The 21,070-nt window shown below is 39.6% G+C and overlaps 1 protein-coding gene across 8 annotated transcripts in view; it reads right to left on the minus strand.

The window, feature by feature from the left end:
- rapgef2b (Rap guanine nucleotide exchange factor 2b) overlaps positions 1 to 21,070 on the minus strand; it is a 177,143-nt gene that overhangs the window by 72,543 nt on the left and 83,530 nt on the right. For 6 of the 8 annotated variants that reach the window (XM_049484540.1, XM_049484543.1, XM_049484539.1 and 3 more), the window contains 2 exons: positions 18,518 to 18,685; positions 10,654 to 10,671 (listed from right to left, as the gene is read on the minus strand). In XM_049484540.1, the coding sequence (XP_049340497.1) occupies positions 10,654 to 10,671; positions 18,518 to 18,685 (186 nt within the window). The remainder of the gene's footprint in view (positions 1 to 10,653; positions 10,672 to 18,517; positions 18,686 to 21,070) is intronic. The other 2 variants (XM_049484542.1, XM_049484541.1) reach the window with 1 other exon arrangement.

Consider the following 21,070-nt stretch of genomic DNA (forward strand, 5'->3'; position numbering starts at 1 on the left):
CAAAACTGCGTGATTATTAAAATTTAACTTGTGCAACTTTTATATATTAAAAAAAAACAGTTTGATTTGTTACTTTGCTGTATTGTCATTATCATGCCATAGCTTATTATAAATTAAAAATATCATTAAAAAAACGACGCCTACATCACAGATTATTTTCTTTTAGTTCCACTTCTCCACAGCTCAGTGTTGGGGGATTTATGTTAAGTTATGTTTATATTATATTACATTACATTACATTATATTGGTGATAATATGTTCCAGTTTATTTATCAGCTACAGAGATTCCTATTCATTCATTAGTCCACAATTATTAGGACATATAGCTTACAGTTTATCAAAATAAATTTCACACAAGAGCAACACTGAATATAACAGGGTGGTAACAAAGTGTTTATTACATATTATTATGACTATAATAATAAAACTATTAGCAATTATTCACATAGTAAACATCTAATTATATTGTAATAAAGCTCATACTAAAGCATAATGCATGGTGAATACATCATTTAGAAATATAATTCACATTTTATTGAGTAAGAACGAGACCTTCATAAACCCATAATTTGTCTTCCTCATAATACTGTGTAAGCTGGTTATTTATGGGCTTCTCTGGCGTGAGCACTACAGCAGCTCAATACAAATACAGCACAATAAAAATCTGATGACTGCCTTTTGAGTGCCTGGCTGATACGTGCCTGATGTACACAAACAGAGCCTGTGTGTGTGTGTGTGTGTGTGTGTTATTGGCAGGGCCTGCAGGGACTGAGTGCTATGTGCTAGTAGATATAGATAGCCATTAAACGAAGCAATTCTGGCACGTTGCCAGAGGTGCACCGGGACCACGCTGCTGGTGCTGCTGCTGCTGCTTCTACTACCGGATGACATCACCCCTGATGATGTAATGCCTGACAAAAGAAGATCAGGTGCTGGCGAGAGAGCGAGCGTCGTCGCTCTGGCAACCCCCAACCTACTGTCTGGGGAGGGGGGAGGGGGAGTGAGGTGGGCAGGGGGTGTGTGGGGTGTGTGTGTGTGTGTGTGTGTGTGTTTGTGAGGGTTCAGCATCCGGCATCCTTACATCACCGAAGCAGCAGCAGGGTCACATCCAGGGACAGCCTGCAATTACCCAGAAGGCTTTTCAGGAACAAAAGAGCCTGGCTGCTCTCGGGGTCGTCCCAAACGCAGCCAGACTGCCATAAAGACTACAGAGGGAGCAGGAAGATCCCACCCTGACAAATAACAGCTATCACTGATAAAAACAACACCCTGTATTCTTATATTAGTTGTGTCTTCTAGAAAAAAAGAATAGTATATTGTAAAATTTCAATTTATACTGCATTTTGTGATATTAGATTAGTAATTGCAATTTGTGCATATATTAAAAATTTAAAATATATAGCATTATATACAGTATACACAGTACAGTATTATTTTGGTCATTATTGATGATGTATAACCATGATAAACATCCTTAATTTCTGACAATCAAGCAACTCTTCTTTTCTCTTTTTTCAAATCCCAAACAATAAAAAAGGTGATTAACTGAACAATGACACGACACAAAACATTTATCAAAAATAACTTAAAGAACACTGTATGAGAAAAACTGCATTGAAACCCGGAATTGATTCAGATCTGTTTCGTACAGTAAGAGGTACTAGCAGTCTCATTAGGACCGCATCTAAAAAATGAAATTCATTTAAATATTTTTTCTAATGAATTCTTTATGACATTCTAAGAAATGCATCATAAATGTTTAAGGAATGTGTCATAGCATTACAATCTCACTGTTAGTGAGATGAATAAATCTATTTATCCACAAACAATTTTATACTTTTGCATTAGTAAATGTGGGTTTCCTCCCTTTCATTGATGCTAAGAGTGGGAGCAGCTTAACCTTATGGAGAACGAGTCAGATGATCTTATTTTAGTAACATGTAAAAACACAATAGATTTGACTATTAGAATTAGCTTTCTTGATGTTAAATTTAGTCCAGTCTTTTTTAAACAGGTGATGTCATTATAGGCCAAGCTCCAATCAGATTTTTTGGTCTTTAAACCAACAAACAAGTCATTACAAACCTACAAGTCACCTAAAAATACATCTTATTGTGTATCAGTTTTTGATATAGATAATAAAATAATGTATATCCAAATCTATTTGGCATATATATTAATGTTGCAATGTTTTCCCATGCAGCAACATATAATCTATAGCTACAATCATATGTGCGGCTAGTGTCAGTTTTCTCACTTTTAATGCAATCGGAGTTTCACCTGCTCCCCCTTGTGGAAAAAGCACAAAAATGTTAGGGGCAGTTTCTTGAGGTTGAGACTGGTCTTAGACTAGATTTTTTCAGTGAAAAATGCTGTATAGTTACTTAAATCCCCAAGCGTCAGACGTTTAAGATGTGTTAGCTTCTAGAGAGATGAGAGAAATGCATATGCTGTAGAAAAAATCAAGCCGCACTTCATCTACCAGGGCTTCTGGAAACTGATCACTGGCCACCGCTTTCACATTCCACATCTATCTGTTTATTTACTCTGGAAGTCACACATCAGGAGATATGAGGATTAATCTAATAAACAGCATCAGATCTGCTCTGTTAGCTCTGCATTGTTTTTATGACTGTGTGGGCTATGTCTGACCACATGACCTGTGAGGCGTAGCATGAGGGACATCAAAGCTCATTATTATCGCAGAGGGGACACACACACACACACATGCACGCACATGCGCGCACACACACACACACACTACAAAGAGAGAGAGAGAAAGATGCAGAGAGAGGTAGGGAGGAAAAGAAACAGCTTGATAGATACTCAAAAATAAAGAGAGAAAGAAAAAGATAGAGAGAGACGTACAGAGATGGTGGAAAAGAGGAAAAGAGAGAGTCTCTCTCTCTCTCTCTCTCTCTCTGCCAATACACAGAGAATACCAGCCCTACATCAGCAGACTGGATTAACCCAAAGAGAACCTCCTCCAGATCCTTCCATTCACACGCAACACTGCTCTGCTTTCTGATTAATTAGCATATTTCTTTATATTCAGACTATATATAGCATATGTACTATATTTAATTCTGTATATTTCAGTGTATGTAATACATTCCTCTACATTTACAATATTCAGTTCTGTGCATAAATATATTTCTGTATTTACAGTTCATTTGTGTTTAGTATATTTTCAAATATTAGGTCTATGTATTTATATTTAATATATTTAATTCTGTACTATTTTGTATACTATTTTTGTAGATTTAATATATTTTACTATATATATGTATATATGCATATATGTATATGTATATATGTGTATATATATATATATATATATATATATATATATATATATATATATATATATATATATATATATATATATGTAATATATAGCTGTGTATTTACATCTGTCTGTATAGGACAGTTCTGTATGTTTTGTATATTTAGATCTGTACATTTAATATATTGCTACTATCCTGCCATACACTAAACACTATCCTGCCATACAGGAAACACCGTGGCCTCACCCAGAAGCACTTTAATGCAATAATTAAGCTGATGCATTTTGTAAAACGTAAATAAACCTTACAGCCAAATGACTGTAGATGACTAAATCTGTGGAACATAGGTGTAAGAAAATGAAGAACAAGTCTGTAGATTATTTATTGATTATCTGTTCAATTAATGCAATTTATCAAATATATAAGTAGTACTGTTTGGTCTGAACATGGCAAAGCACTACCTGTGTATAGGACACATCTGTCCAATACCCCTAATCAACTTCACTAATGTTTGTAGAAGCAGTCTGCATGCCTAGTTTCTTGGTTTGAACACCAGTGGCCATGGAAGTGATTGGAACCTTCGATGATTTGGATAGGTGAATAGTGAATACCTTTGGCAATATAGTGCATAACACATTACTCCTAAAAGTAAATATTCACATAACTAAGCTGTAATACTACTATCCGCTCAGCACTGACAGAAACTGGTTTATTCCTGTGATTCGCTAACATGGTCATTCATCTGAGAAAGCTCTACTGAGGATTAATTACCCTACCACTAAAAGTGTGCAAAACAAACCAATTGACCTGCCTGTTCATAATAAAACCGCCCAAAATATCTGCTGCCTGTACTCATCCCCACACGGCCGGTCTGTAAACAACTCTCTCTGCATAATTAATTAGCATGCAGCATGAAGAGCGAGATGACGTCCTGGACAACAAACGGCACGGTAGGAATAACAACAGAGACCAAAGCCTCTACACTGATGATGTTAAAGAGCAACTGAGGTAAAAATTATCTATACGCAAAGAGGGTGAGTGGGGAGATGCCAACAGCTGAAGCTGTATGGGGCTAAGCTATGGTTTTATTGATTTAGGAGCATCTCAAAGTCTTGCAAGAGGTGCATATTATAGAACATCCCGCAGACCTCATGTACACAGGCTAATGAAAGTTATCCATGCTAAGAAATGACCATAATCTATTGAATGATATAAAAAAAAAGGTTCAGTCTATAGCAAGGTCTGGGCAATAAAGCACTGATACCTCTAGAACAGGCATGTGGGTCAGCTCTTATTCAATCCAAATGATTGCCCTTAGAACAACTACTGTTTCCAATCACTATGTAGCACTGTGTGCCCTTTACTCACTAAAAGAAGAGAAGTTTAGCCTTTCATTCACGACATTGCAACCCAAAGGTGATTAGGGTTTGGGAACCCTCAACGCTAGGGTTTGGGAAAGTCTCAACGCTAACAAAGTGGTATTTAGTATCAATCACAGGGGGAGGTCTCAGAATGAACCAGGAAATATCAAGGACCCATTGCAGTAAAAAGGCTCAGAACTCAGAATCTCAGAACCAACAAGGAGTTATATAGGATGAATTACAGGCAGAGCAGCAGTCTCAGAACCAAAAAGAAGGTATCTAGAACCAATCACATTCAGAGGAATGTCTCAGACACAACAAGGAGTTACAGAAGGCAAATTGCAGGCAGGGCAACAGTCTCAGCACCAACAAGGAGGTATCTAGAACCAATCGCAATCAGGGGGAGGTTTCAGAACCAATAAAAAGGTAACTAGAATCAATTACAGTCAGGGGAGGTCTCACAACTAACAAGGTGGTATTCAGGACCAATGGCTGTAAGAACATATCTAGGACCAACGGCTGTTAGGGGTAAGAGGTATCTAAAACAAGGTGGTACTTAGGACCATTCACAGTCAGGAAAGAGGTCTTCGGAAAACAACAAGGTGGTACTTAGGACCAATCGGAGTCAGTAGGAAGTCTAAGAACCAACAAGGAGGTAAGTAGGACCCATCACAGTATTGGAAAAAATGAGGTGCTAATAAGAAGGTGGTGATTCAGACCAAGACAGGTTAGAGGACTTGGAACAAACTAGGTTGTCACAATGTCTTGATGCAAGATAAAGTAGGACACCTTCAGGAATTCCTCAAAGGGTCAATACTGTTTTAACCTCACAAGGGGATTTACACAATATTAGACAGGTTACAGTTACGGCACATCAGTGTTTATCCTGCCTCCTTGCCCTCCTTTGCCCTCCAGTCGTCTCATGAATATGGGCAATTTCCCACAGGACCTGCAGATGGTCACGTTGGTTATGCTTCTTTCCCCACACTCGTGCTGATGTTCTGTCCAAGCATGTACAGTCAGAATGAGAAATTTCTTGCAGAACAAAGGAGTGGAACATTGCGCCTTGACAAAAGAGAGTGTTCTGACTTCACTAGAGTACCTACACTGCTATGACACATCAGTGTATATTAGAACCTCTTCGGTTCTTTTGGCCTTCCTGTCCTCTCACGAACATGGACAATGTCCCATGCAACCTGCAGGAGGTCACTGCGACCACGATTTTCCAGAGGGAGTGAAGCACCACTCATTAAAGGAAGATAGTGAGGCAGAATGGACCAATGACTGATGCTCATGTCTTAGTGCCAAATACCATAGGCCACCATCAAAGGTCTTGTGGCAGATCAGTGTATATCATGCCTTGTTGGCTCTTTTGGCCTTTCAGTCGTTGACCATAGCCAATTTCCCTTGGCACATGCAGGATGTCACTGTGACCACATTCATTGGAGCCAAATGGTTCTACTCATTGAAAAAAGATAATGAGGTATCATGAACCAATGCTTGCTGCTAACATCTTAAACCACATACAACAGAACACCTTTAAAGGCTTTGTAGAGTCCATGGCTCAATGGGTCACTGGCAGGTTAAATTCACGGCTGATCACTGCCCTTCAGTCCTTTCAAATACATAGACAATGTGCCTTGAGACCTGCAGGAGGTCACTGCGACCACACTTGTGTGGATATTCCATCTAAGCACATGCAGAAAGAAGATTTCCTCGCAGGCTGAGGGAGTGGAGGCCATTCCTCGAGGAAAAAGCGAGCGAGGCGGAGCCGACTCCAACTACAGAATAGTTCTGGAGGGCTCGGCTCTCCCTTAATCAAACAGAGTTGAAGAGGTCAGACGAATACGGCAGACGCAAGAGATGCCTTTTAGAGAGGAAGTAGGTCAGCAGCATTCAAATGTGTTTGTACACACGCGCCCCACAAACCAGCACATCAAAAGTACGGCACAGATATGAATTATTTATATTTCCAGCGCTGTGGTGAACTCAAAGTTTGATATATTTGTCTCACTTCTAATACTGCTTAGCAACAAAAAGCTAATGCAGGACTGAGGAAATGAGATGCAAAGCTATTTATCTGGGCAGTATGGGTTTATTTGTGGGAATAAATACAAATAAACAGATAAACGATGCTTTGTGAAATTGTGTACTCTATAGGGACAAAAGTATTGAGACACCTGCTCATTGCTTTCATCTTCTGCTTTTATCTTCTAAAATTAGGGGAAGATTTAAGAGTATAAAGAGCTTTGCTGTGAGAATTTGATTGAATTCAGGTAAGTCAAGAGTGTTAGAATGGTTAGTCAGGATGTTGGGAGATCACAGGTTTACCGTATTTCCCTACAACTCCAATTTTCCTCCAACGTACTGGATGAAAGAATACAATTCCCCTGCTCCTCAGCTCAATACTGAGGACTTCATACCCCTCTAGCCCACGCCTGGCATTAGGCATGGTGCCAATATGCCAATGGCAATATATGCTGTTCACCATTAAAGACACATTCACACAAAAAGGTCCAGTGAATGGTATTGTAAAAGCTTCAATAGACATGGCCGACATGGTGCATTAGCTGCTCACAGAAAACAGATAGAACTTTCCAGAAGAAAGCCCTGAGGTTTAGCAGGTTACCGATTTTTCCCTCCTTTTTCAGACCTAATCAAATCACCATTAACTGTCCTCAAGCAGATACAGGCCGTTACACACACACACACACACACACACACACACACACACACACACACAAACACACAAACACACACACACACAAACACACACACACACAAAGCTAACAGTAGGTAAGAAGACCTGTGATGTGGAAAAGAGGACCAAAGACCAGAGCCGGAATAATGACCGCTTCAGACAGAGCTGGAGACAGAGGCAAAGAGTCAATAATTCATACAGGATAGATTATGCCATTCTTTTTCTGTCTCTGTCTGTCTCTCTCTCTCTCTCACTCTCACTCTCACTCTCATTCACACAAGTACTCATACACACACATACACACACAGATACTCAAATGTCCAGCCATAGAGGAATCGTCCTTCTCTGACCCCTGGCCAGTCGACTGTTCATCTAAAGCCAAAATAACAAGAGCTTTTACCAGCAAATGATCAGACATTTCAATCTAAGAAAACACATTAGGTTAAATTCATTTTTTTTTCAAAATGAAAAATAAATAAAATATTGGTCAAATTCAAACTGTAACTCAATATTCTGTTAAACTATAATGGCAAAAAGTCAGATGTTACCCAGAATATCCAAACTTAAAATCCTCAAAGAATCCTGTCCAAACTCAAACTGTAATTAGTCAATATTCTGTTCAAATTGAAATTGTAACATGACAAAATTCTTTCCAAACTTTATCTGCAACTCAACAAAATTCTGCCCAAACACTAACTGTAATTTGTCAAATCTGTTCAAACTGTACCTCAATAGAATTCTGTTCAAATGCAAACTGTAGCTTGACAAATCTGTCCAAACTAAAAAACTGAAATTATGACCAGTTAAGACATATGACCTGCTGTGAAATCAGCTGCATAAACATGAATACACTGAGGTTTATGATGAAGAGTCTGTGGGATGGGGTAGTGTAGTGTATACAGTATATGCAGTATATTCAGTAGGGAATCGCATGAGGATGTAGGATACCTGAAAGCTAGAGATAAAGCTGGAGAATAGAAAGCAGTCCTGCAATAGATCACACATACCACGGTAATATACTGAACACACATTCCTAAAGCATAGCGTACAGTATCTGTGTGTGTGTGTAGATGATGTGTATAAATCCTTTAAAGCAAAGGCCTTTGAGTCTCAGCGTAGCCCAACTCTGCAACCGCACCAATCACAGAGGACAGCTCTAAAAATAGAGCAGCTCTTCACAAGAACACCTGACAAATCTCTCTCTCTCTAAAACACACACACACACACACACACAATCCCACTTTCTATCTCTCTGTAGCTGCTGGTGCTGCAGAGCCAATACCTGTTCCTGCAGTAATAAGATTCAGTGAGGAGCAAAGAACCAAGCATAACCATCAGCACTCCACATCAAGAGCAGACAGAGCCTCTAGCATTTATAAACACATACATACTGTTATATTTATGCACCTTCAGGATGTAGGGTTAAAAATGTTCCATTATTTGACCAAAGTTGAAAGACATTTAGAGGGGGCACGTGTATGGACTGAGAGAACCTATTTGATTTTTTTTTTATTTTATTTTATACAAACTGTGTCTAGGCACCTGTCAGCCAGAACCATTGCCTGTGTGTGTAATGAAAAGAAAAAAAAAAACTTCGACTATCATGATCTAGAACTGTATTATCTTTTGTGATAAATCCAGATTCTCTTTTGAGAACCAGGTTTGAGTATGGAGCACACGTGGTGAATGCTTCCATCCTGCTTTTGTTTGAAAGTGCCTAACACGCTGCCCCTAAATGCCACAAACTGATGGTGTGATGATTTGTGGAGCCATCGCATATGACAGTCGGTCACCCCTAGTAGTGATACGAGGGACACTAGCAGCTCAGTGATATGCGCCATTCATGTGCTGCTTCTCGTGGCAGGGCTTACAACAGGCATGTTTCAGCAGGATAATGCTCACCCACACATAGGAAGGGTTTGCAGAGAATGTCTCCGCCAGATTCTATTAAATTTCTAATATTCCTTGGACTGTCTGGACTTTAGCTTAATCACTAATCAAGCATTTATAGGAACAGTTGGGATCCTAGATTTGGGAACCTATGAGTGTACAGCAGGATCTACAGGCCCAGGTGCAACATTTTTGGTCAAATCTATGCAGGATGGCATAAAAGAACCTGTATATCTCCATACCCAATCGTATCTCATCTTGTTTCCAAGCTAGAGGCTCCCAACAGGCATGTTTCAGCAGGATAATGCTCACCCTAACACAGCAAAGGTTTGCAAGGAATGCCCCCTCAGATTGCAACACTTCCTCAGGTTGCCTGGTCTCCACAATTATCACAAATCAGTTGGGATCCTAGATTTGGGAACCTATGAGTGTGAAGCAGGATCTACAGGCACAGCTGCAACATTTTTGGTCAAACACATTGCAAAATAGCATAAAAGAACCTGTATATCTCCATACCCAATCGAATCTCATCTTGTTTCTAGGCTAGATGCTCCCAACAGGGTACTAGAGCATCCTATTTAGATGGATATAATCATTACATTCACATATACAGAGTTTGATTTAACACCAACAATGAACTTATGGTGAACTTTGTGGGTTTTTGATTGTGTGTGTATGTGTATATTAGTTTATGTGGACAATTTTGTCCAAAAAACATACAAAAAACAGACACACACATATAAAAAGACACACACACAGAAACACACACACCACCTCCCTACTGCTGGAGGCTTGTACACAGAGCAGAGCAGGTCCAGATCTTTATCGCTCTCCACAATTAAGATTAGCCAAGCCACAAAGTGTCCAATTGCCGTCGTTATCTCTGGCTGTGAACCTCTAAGTGCGGCGAAACCATCCATCTTCTGTCTTTCTCCACTCAGCTAATATACAGCATGCCTCCCTGTCCCTGTCCAGCATGATCTGGCTTACTTGGCTAATGCTATAGCAGCCTCAATGGGGCTTAGCACAGTTAGCTAGCACAGATTAAAGCTGGACGGTGTCTCACACACATAACGGTACATTCAGCACAGCTACGGCATGAACAGCAGCTCCTGTTTCAGCTAAATAATCACATACAGCATCAAGTTACATTTACACACACACGCACACACTCAAACTAATCACAAATGTGTGTGCGAGTGTGTGTCTTTGTGTGTACAAAATGAAACGCACACAAATACCTAGAGGATTATCATGATGGGACAGTCATACAAGCATAGCTAACTGCAGGTATGCTCTCTATCTCTCTCTCTTTTAAGATATACACACAAATAAACATAAGCACATACACACACACACACCTATACACACACTTACACACATACAAGGTAACAAAACTGAATAAGTACAATACCTGAGGTTTAACGCATTCCTGAGGAGGGGCCAGAATGAGATGACAGCAGAGGAGAGAAGCAGAGAAGATGCCAGTTATAAACAGCACTCAGACTTAGTGTGGGCACACACACACACACACACACACACACACAGCCAGCACAGCCGAGCCGAGCCCTGCTGGAAAGCACTTTGCAAGTCATACTACGGGAGGAAGAGAGGGACACATTCTTCATAAAGGCTCAGCTACCTCCATCCCAGCGGTCTCCAGGGGAGACAGAGGGCAGCGCTGAGGACACACACACACACGCTTACACACACACTTACACAGCATCATGAAAAACAACGCACAAAGCACAGACACAAAAAGCTAGTCTAAACCCCCTAAAGCCCACCCGAAACCCACCCAGACCCTCCGACTAAGCAAGACACTGAACTAATTATGCAACTGAACATCTACGAGGGTCCGACTCCAAACACTGTGACTGTGCAGCCTGAGGGGCTCCATTCAGCTACGCTACAATCAACACTGATTGGTTTACAGAAATAAGAGAAAGAGAGAGAGAGAGAGAGAGAGAGAGAGAGAGAGGGAGAGAAGAGGAAAAAAAAAAAAGAGTTTGAAGGCCGAAACAGGGCACTAACTGTGAGCCGGCTGGGTTGAGCTGGAGCGAAACACACTGCCTCTCTCATTCCCAAAAAAGAAAAAGACAACAAACACATTTGGCTCCATTCCCAGCCAATTCAGCTCTAACTGGAAATAGTTAATTTACCATTTAAGCCTGAATGTCGTCCTCTGTTGCTCTGTACAGTGATGGTTTGATTACAAAAAAAAAGAAAAGTTTTTTCTCTTCAATTTCAAGTGTAGACAATAATTCAGTCATCAATGCCTGTTGTATAATGTACATTTAAATTTAAGTTTAATTTAGCACTGGAGCTATGTGGATGATTTAGCTCACAGTTGTAGCAAGAAGCACATAGATAGAGTTTGATAGAGTTTTGTAACGGCTGTTGGGCGATTTTGATCCAGTACGAATCGAGAGTGTAGAGTGGCTGACTGTATTAGTTAAGAGTCCGCATGGATGAATCCAGTATTTACTTTTGGACAGTAATAAAGTTAAAGTGATCTGAATCCAGTATGAATCTGCAATGTGTTTAGATTTATAGTCTGACTTTAACAAGGCTGGTGTGATGACCTAACATCAATAGTTGGAGTGATTTTAATCCAGCATGAATCTAATTATATGTGTTAAATGAGTATAATCCTATATGAATCTAGATTTCATATTGTGAATGATTATTTTATTCCAGTATGAGCTGTTTAGGTATGAATCCAGTATGATTATGTAGTGTGTGTTGCTTGAACAGCCTGATAACATTAGTTTTTCAGGGATTTTACTTTAGTTTAAACTTGTAGTGTGTGTGTGTGTGTGTGTTTTACTGACAGCTGTAGTACTGGAGTTATTCTGGACCAGTATGAATCCAGTTTTAGTTGCTGAGAGTAAAATTAATCCAGTGTGAAACTAATTTTTACATTTTTTTGGGGACAGCAACACTGTTTTTTTTTGGGAGTTACTGCAATCCAATATTCAATCCAGTTCAGTAAACTTAATTCAGCATAATTGTAATTTGTGGCGTCATTTAAATTCAGCATGAATTATTTACAGTGTGTACCATTTTTAAGAGTGAGACTGTAATCCTATAGTTTTGAGGTTATTGTTATCTATAGCATAAATCTAAATTATTTACTGGTATTATTTAGTTGAGTATGTGTTTTTTTACAGTCATAAATAATGCTGCATTTTATTTAATCCATTGTAAAGAATTAATTGTTAAACAAATGTATATATTTAGTAATAATTCAGAAAATATTTTTGCTACAGCAGTAGTGCTTTTTAATAACAATTTTGAAACTCCATAGAGGATTCATTCACACAAATGTTAAATCAGAACTTTCTCTGATTGAATTTTCACCGTTGGTGGCATCAATGAATTCCTGAAAATCTCAGTGGAGAGGAATGATCAAATACTGATGGATTAACACACACACACACACACACACACACACACACACACCGGTCTGCTTGGCATCCAGCCACTCCACAGCCCCACCCACTGGTCTGGGAGGACACTACACAGCAGGGCTTACTTAAAGTGGCCTTCACGTGATCTTTGTTTGGGAACAACGCAACCACGTGTCTGATCTCTTCCCACAGACCGCATCAACAACTGGGAGCAGTTTGGGATGAAATTGTTTGGGGTCGTGAGAAAGTTTTGGCGTCTCTTTCCTTACTCTGGCCCTGGGCTAAAGGAACAGGGTGCAAAGCATTTCCCTGTGCATGGGAGCGGATAATTCCCAAACAAGCGAGGGAACACTGGCGGTTTTCCTCTGGGAATGAGAGGAATTCAAGGAACGAAGGAGAGCAGAACTGGGGAAAGGGGAGGGGGATGAAAAACGGAGGAATGCGCCTACGTGAGTTCTAGTTTCAGATGTGCATACCACCACTGCAGGGAACACTGAGATAACCACACCCTAGAAGCAAAAACACACACACACTTATACTAACATTAAAACAAGATGACTATGCTGACACTGTTCTGAAGCGTCAGTCCAATGATTTGTACAGTATATGATATACAGCTCTGGGAAAAAATAAGAGACCACTTAAAAATAATGAGTTTCTTTGATTTTACCAAATTAAAAACCTCTGGAATATAATCAAGAGGAAGATGGATGATCACAAGCCATCAAACCAAGCTTAAACACTTGATTTTTTTGCACCAGGAGTGGCATAAAGATATTCAAAAAGCAGTGTGTAAGACTGGTGGAGGGGAACATGCCAAGATGCATGAAAACATGCATGCATGATTAAAATCATGAAGATAATTCACAGTGTCTTGCCATGAGCACAATGGCCACCTTTTAACCTTATTTACAAGGCAACACCTCACATCTTATACAGATGTAGGCATTCCCAAGCTCAAAAGTCTCCAGAGGTAACATGATTAGTGCATTGGGACAGCTGATCTTTCACGGTTTCTTCCAAAATCAAGAGTATTAAAAAAAATAATAATAAAAAATAGTTTTATTATGAGTTTTATAGAGTTTTATACTCTACTGTCCAAAGAGAGTTTTCTCCTAGATTTTGGAGGATTGCTGAGCTGATTTCATTTAGAGGCAAGATTAGTGTTGGTGGCGTCAGAACGTTGGATGATCACCACCCACCTCATTCTCACAGTTCCACTGATCCACAACTCAATACTGAGGGGTTTATACCCCTATCATTCAAGTATGTAGGGGTACCATGACTTTTGCCATGTGCCACGGTTTCAAGTTTGGATCCACAGCTGTGTGGATGTGTGTTACTGTGGATGTGCTTCCTGTTCACACGGATAATTCTAGCCAGGTGCCACCAGTCACAGTCATTATCACCCATTGAACAGTCCACTGTGGGTGATATTTCCTTCTGAATTTGTAGCAAAGTCAAAGTATAGAATTAGCAATGTAAAATTGGGAGCTCAGAGTGGTCCACCATGAACAGATCACCTGTTCAAATCCTGTTTATGTAGCTTGCCATCAACTACCGGAGCCCTGAGAGAGCACAATTGGCCTTGCTCCTTCTGGGTGGGTAGATGGCGCTCTCTGTCCACATCACATCAAAGGCTGCATCTGTGAGCTGATGTATCAGAATCGTGTCACTGCGCTTTTCTCAGAGTGCGCTGTGATGCCACTTGGCAATGCTGCATCAGCAGCAGTTCAAAAAGGGGCGGTGGCTGACTTCACATGTATCAGGGGAAGCATGTCTTCAGCCTCCTGGTGTTGGGGCATCACTTGTGATATGGGGAGTCCTAATGAGTGGTTTGGGCAATTAAATGATATATAAAAAAAAAAAAAAAAAAAAACTATGTAAAATTATTCTGTGATTAAGTATAGTGTGTTAATGTTCAGTCAAATCCATTTTTAGTGTTTGGTCTGATATTTAATAGTAGATTATTCTATAATTACTACTACAATCAATACTGGCAGCCTCAGATACTCACAATACTCGCAGCTCTCAGCACAGAAATCTAGAATCCCTCACGAAACGTTCTCCCTCCACCCTATAGTTCTTAACAAACCAACAGCCTCCCTATCTTCCCCTAAAGCTCTCCCTCCCTCCACTCAGTCACACACTGGGTCTGAAGCAGATGAGTGTGTAATGGAGCTTTGCTACCTATTGAGGATTAGCCAGCATGGAGAAACACAGACGTGCGAAAATGAGGCTTCTACCCACACTCCCTCTTCATATTCCTGCACGAGCTGAATCACACTGATGTTGCACGCACGCACACACACACAAATACGTATACACAAACACACAAAGCAGTGCATCACACGTCGTCAAGCTGCACAGAGCACAGTGGGGATTCAGAACAGAAACTGCTGGCACAGACAGAGTCTTTAGCCAGCACAACATAGTCCCACTGACAATAGACAGGCATAACAACAACCACTAAAACACCTACAGAGAGCCAACACCACAGCTAGCACTGAAGCGAAAGGTCAGCGGACAAAAAACAAACAGGTACAGCACGGAAAACTGTAAAGAAAAGAACTGACAAACAGCGATAACGCTATAAAGCTAGCTAGCATTCAGACTGACAGCACAAAAAGCACACAATACCAGCAGGAGAGATGCAAAAGAAGCTACAGAGAACATCAGAAAAGCAAAAAGGCCCTGCTGAAAAAACAACTTAGTATGGGATGTGTTTGTGTACGAGTTTGATGGTTTAGCTGGCCTACAACCAAGCTTGTCGACCAACATGACCAAGCTAGCCGAAGAGAACAACTAGCATTGCCAAGCTAGTAGACTGGTATGACTACAAAAACCATTCTGGCCAAGCTAGTTGGCTAACGTGACTAGTATGATCATGCTAAGTGAACAGCATGACCAACAGACCAAACTGGTGCCCAGAATGACTAGCATGACCAAACTGGTTGACCAGCATAACCATCATGATCATGGTAGTTGATCAGGATGACCATTCTAGTGACCAGCATGACTGGAATGAGCAAGCTTGCTGAACAGTATAACTTACATGATTAGCATGATCAAGCTAGCTAGCATGACCTGTATGACCAAGCTAGTTGACTAGCATGAGCAATCTGATTGACCAAGATATCTAGCATGACCAAGCTGGTTGATCCACATGACTAGCTTGACCAAACATGTCGACCAGCATAACTAGAACGATCAGCATGAAGAAGCTTGTTAACAAGTATGACTAGCATGACCAAGATCATGGACCAACATGACTAGCATGACCAAGTTAGTTGGCAGGTATGACTAGCATGACCAAACTGGTTGGCTATGACCATGGTAGTTGATCAGGATGAACATTCTAGTGACCAGCATGACTGGAATGACTGGAATGACTTAGCATGCTGAACAGCACAACTAGCACTGCCAAGCTAATTGAGCGGTATAACTAGCATGACTAGCATGTTCACGCTAGCTAGCATGACCTGTATTACCAAGCTGGTCAACCAGCATGATTAGCATGACCAAATTGGTTGAGCAACATGACTAGCATGAACAGGCTAGTTGACAATTATGACTAGCGTGACTAAACTAGTTGACCAGCATGACTAGCATGATCAAGCTATTTGACAGAAATTACCAAGGTGAATGACCAGCATCACTAGGCTAGCTGTGTAGCATTACAAGCATGTCCATGCTAGCTGACCAGCATAACCAAGCATGACTTAAGTACACATATACTACTGCTGGTCGGGAGCTGGTTGTTTAGCTAGCTTACCATTATTCGGTATATACATATATAATTTATTTTATTTTTTTTTATTGCTTGGAAAACCAGCTTAGACCATCTGAAACCAGCTACCAACAAAAAAATAATATCTTTAGCTGGATTTTTCAGCAGGGAGAGATGATAAACACAGAAGGAATAGCTAAGTAAAGTTACGCTAACTCATGCTATCATGAGGAGATAAAAGAAAATAACAGAGAAAAGCTAGTGAGAAAAAAAAAAACACAAACACTGTCACACTGAAGAGCAGCGAGAGAAGGAGGAAAGGAAGAGGAAGAAGAAGACTACATGGATGAAAAAGGGCCACCTGGAGAGAAAGATTAAAAGCAACAGCAAGCTTAGCCGGGGAGCTAGAAGAGACGAGACTAACACAAAAGCTAGCATAGCAAAAAAAGCTAGCATATCAATAAAAGATGAGGAAAAAAAGTTCTACATATCTAGCTAAATCATAAATGTATTAAATCCAGAACAGCTTTTTTGGTCTAAGCTTAAGTTCTTCTATAACTCCTGCTATCTTCCGGATTCTATGTCATCAGACTTTGATCCTTAGTAATGCCAATGCATTTACTGGGGACTACATGATAACAAGTAATTTTTTTGTTGAATAACCCAGCTCCGAACAGCATCTTGAAACACATCTCTTTTAGCCGATGCTCCAAACAGGATAATGTTAGTGATGGGGCATAGAGTTGCTCATGCAAAGAAATCACCAAGCTCAAGGTAGACCCCACAATTCATTGGTAGAATTCTGAGGGCACTGACATTTAAAGACACTGAGAACTATGACAATGCACATATAGTTTATTAAAAACACAGTTTATACACACAGTATCAAGAGGTAGTTCTTAGGGCGCCACCATCTTGATATTAGGCATTGGTATGATATGGGAACAGATTGCAAAACTATTTCTGTGGAAATGCAAGAATTCCAGCTGTTGCTAAAAATATCTTCATAATTTTCATACATTTCTCCTGAATTAAATTTGCAATCTGTTCCACTTACCATTTTTTACAAACTACATGTGTACTTTTCAAGTTCTCAGTGCCTTGTTTAAAATATGTGCATTTGCACATCTGTATTAGCAATAGCTGCAACCTTAAGAAGATAAATGTATATATGATAAGGAATGTCCAAAAATATTTGAATATTCAGCTCTAGAAAAAAAATAAGAGACTTAAAAATTACTTTAAATGATGAGTTTCTTTGATTTATACCAAATTGAAAACATCTGGAATATAATCAAGAAAAAGATTGATAATCACCAAACAATCAAACCAAGCTGAAGTGCTTGAATTTTTGCCCCAGGCGTGGTATAAAGTTATCTAAAAGCAGTGTGTAAGACTGGTGGAGGACAACATGCATGATACATGAAAACTGGGATTAAAAAACAGCTTTATTTCACCAAATATTGATTTCTGAACTCTTAAAACTTTAGGAATAGAGATGTTGTCCTTAGTTCATAAAATAAAATAACAGAAATGTTAATTTTAATCAAACATACCTATAAATAGCAAAATCAGAGAAACTGATTCAGAAACTGAAGTGGTCTTTTAATTATTTTTTTTCAGAGCTGTATAGAGTTTCAGTTGTTACACAGTATGTTAACAATAAACACAATAATTGTACACTGTAATGAGTGTGGTCCCATGACTTTTGGAATGCCAGTGTAATTTTAGTTTGTTCTCTGTGCTCTGCGTGTTAATAATTTCTGTTTGAATGTGGCTGAAAGAGCTGAAGCAGCAAATTTCGACCAGACGGTTGCTGTTATTTAACAGAGATGGTCAAGATACAGCAGTACTGCTATTATAGACCAACAAGTCCAGAAATACCGGTATTGTCGGTGCAAAGTAATTTAATACAAATTACAGTACAATTATAAATTTATCTACTTGAATAATCATAAATATAGAAAGCTGATAGTGATACCAAGGTTCTATCTAACAGCAGGCTAGGCTATCAGCTGGTCAGATGCCGTTCCGAAGCCGAAAAGCAGCAGAAAGCAGCAGAAGCGAAGCAGCACAGACACGAGGGAGGGTGAAGTTGTGTGGAAGTGTGAGGAAGGTGTAGGTGTGGGACTGACCGTGTGGTATCCGCGGGCTACCGGCGGCTTGCCAGCGGGGTACGGGTCCACCGTGTCGATGATGGTCTGCCGCTCGCCCTTCTGGTTGATCTTGCGGAACCTCCGGCGGGACTGCCTGTGTGACGCCTGGCGCTGAAAATACTCCTCATTCTCGTCCATATAGTCCACCTGCCGACAGAAGAGAGAGATGAGTGATTCTCTACCTCTCTCACTCCCTCTCTCGCCCTCCCTCCCTCCTTCCTTCCCTCTCTCCCTCTCTCTGTCTGCCCCCCTCCCACCCCCTTTTCTTCTTGCACTGCGTAAAAATAGCAGTGGGTGTGTGAGCCTGTCTGTAGTGTGTGCAAGTGTGTGTGTGTGTGTGTGTGTGTGTGTGTGTAGAGTCTCAAACAATGCCTACGTCAAAGAGGAGAAGGAAAGGTAGAACTAAGGGAAGAAAGAGAGAGATAGAGAGAGGAGGATGCTGTCTGAGCTCAGCAGGACAGGCCTCTGTCTCACACAGCAGGAGACCACTGCAGACTGAGGGTCTCTCCTGGGGGCTACAGGTGAGGTGGACAGACTGGGGTCCACAGACTGATTGATTGATCATGTTATTGATCAAACTGCTTGTTAATTAGTTACACTTTATGAATCATCATCAATCAACTTTTGTTAAACACTTTATTTTACTTATTCTGTATAATATGGAATAGTAATAATAATAATAATAATAATCAGCAGATACATGCATATGTATACTTTATAAAATAATGTATAGAGTACAAATTAATGGAGCAATGTTTCGTAGTAATTATGCTATTTATAAAATGTATGTATCATATGTAAAATGATTTTAAAAATACTACCTTAGACAACAATATGTAATAGTAATTATACTTAAAATATGTATTTAATGTTACATTAGGCATAAAACATTATTGCATTATATAATATCAATATATAATCTTATAAAAATTATCTTGGATAAATACATAAAAGGAAAAGCATATATTGCTATTTAATTACATATATATTTTTATTTACTTTTTTTTTATTTGTTGCCTCAGGGCAACAATATACAATATACAAGGGAAAATGCTAATAATGCAGAGGTTGCCATTATTTCTCTTCAAAAATATAAAATTCATGCCATAGAGGGCTAATAAATAATAATAACTTAACAGAAAAAAATGCATCGTTAAATGTCTTATGCATCATGTATGAGTAACATTACATAAAATAAACCTTGTAAAATTAACCATGCAGCCATATACAACATTAATGGCATTTAAAATTGTAACAGTAGGTAATATAAAATTGTAATAGTAAAAAAATATAGAAATGTGTAATACTGATGTGCAGGCAACAATATTTATGAGTTATGTAATAGCCTCATAGATAGATGTTGATTTATGCTATATTATTTTTTTTATTGGATTTATTTAAATTAACTTTTAGTGGTTTAATAAAAAAAGAAAAACAGAAGTTCAGGTACTTTGCAAAGGTTTTACGCCCCTGATTCAGGTTATACAACTTATTGCATCAGAAAGCCACCAATAATTGAACAACTACAATAGTTATTCTAATCTGTTCCAAGTTTCACAGACTTTAGAACAGTACTTTAACAGTTCTCTACATCGCCTCCTACTCTTTCTGTAGGGTACTGCATTTTGTCAGAAATAACAATAGTAGCACAAGAATATTATACATCATATTATAACCTTTTTAAAATACAGAAAAATCTAATTCGTCTTCCAGATGTCTTCTGTTTGATATTGTCTGTATCAATAAGCAGCCGATGGTGCTGAATTCAGAGACAGTGCATCATTATCATCAGCATTACTGGATTTTACATTTATATGGATGAAGTGCTGGTCAGATTGACATTATACCAAGACAAGAGAGGATGATTAACACAGCCCAGCCATCTCCCATCACAAACACACACACACACACACACACACACACACACACACACTGATGCTTGCACGCATGCACAAGAGTGTGCGAACACACATACACAAACATATATATATATATATACACATATACATCCACACACACAGTTTCCCTTCCTCTCCACTTTCCTTGCAGCCTCACATTTCACACCCCCCTCCGCCTTTGGGATTACACATCAAATCTCTCGCTACCTTACCAACCGCTGCTATGGCAACTGCGGGCGAGCGGTGGGAATATATTGGGGCTGTGTGAACGAGAGCGAGTGCAGTGTCCATATCCTGCCTTGCTTTGCTTCATAATTACAGCGCCACAGCAATCAGTAATAACCACCAGCAGCTCCACCACCACCACTACCATCACTACTGATAGTGAGGCAGTTAGGAACATGCTAACATATTAGCAGTAGACCCACCATGTGTGTGCATGTGTGCCCACAGACATAATGAACGTTCACACATACTGCCACTGCACGTCCCCATTACACGGCTGTAATATCTTCAACCTGACTCCAGGTATTTAACATGCAGGTGATTAATCAGGACCTGTTTGGGGTGTGAGATAAATGCTTTTGGAGATTTTAGAATAAGTTCCCCCTAGTAAAAAAAAAAGTGCATTTCA

Source organism: Astyanax mexicanus, chromosome 10 (assembly GCF_023375975.1).
Source record: "Astyanax mexicanus isolate ESR-SI-001 chromosome 10, AstMex3_surface, whole genome shotgun sequence".
Taxonomy (NCBI): Eukaryota; Metazoa; Chordata; class Actinopteri; order Characiformes; family Acestrorhamphidae; genus Astyanax; species Astyanax mexicanus.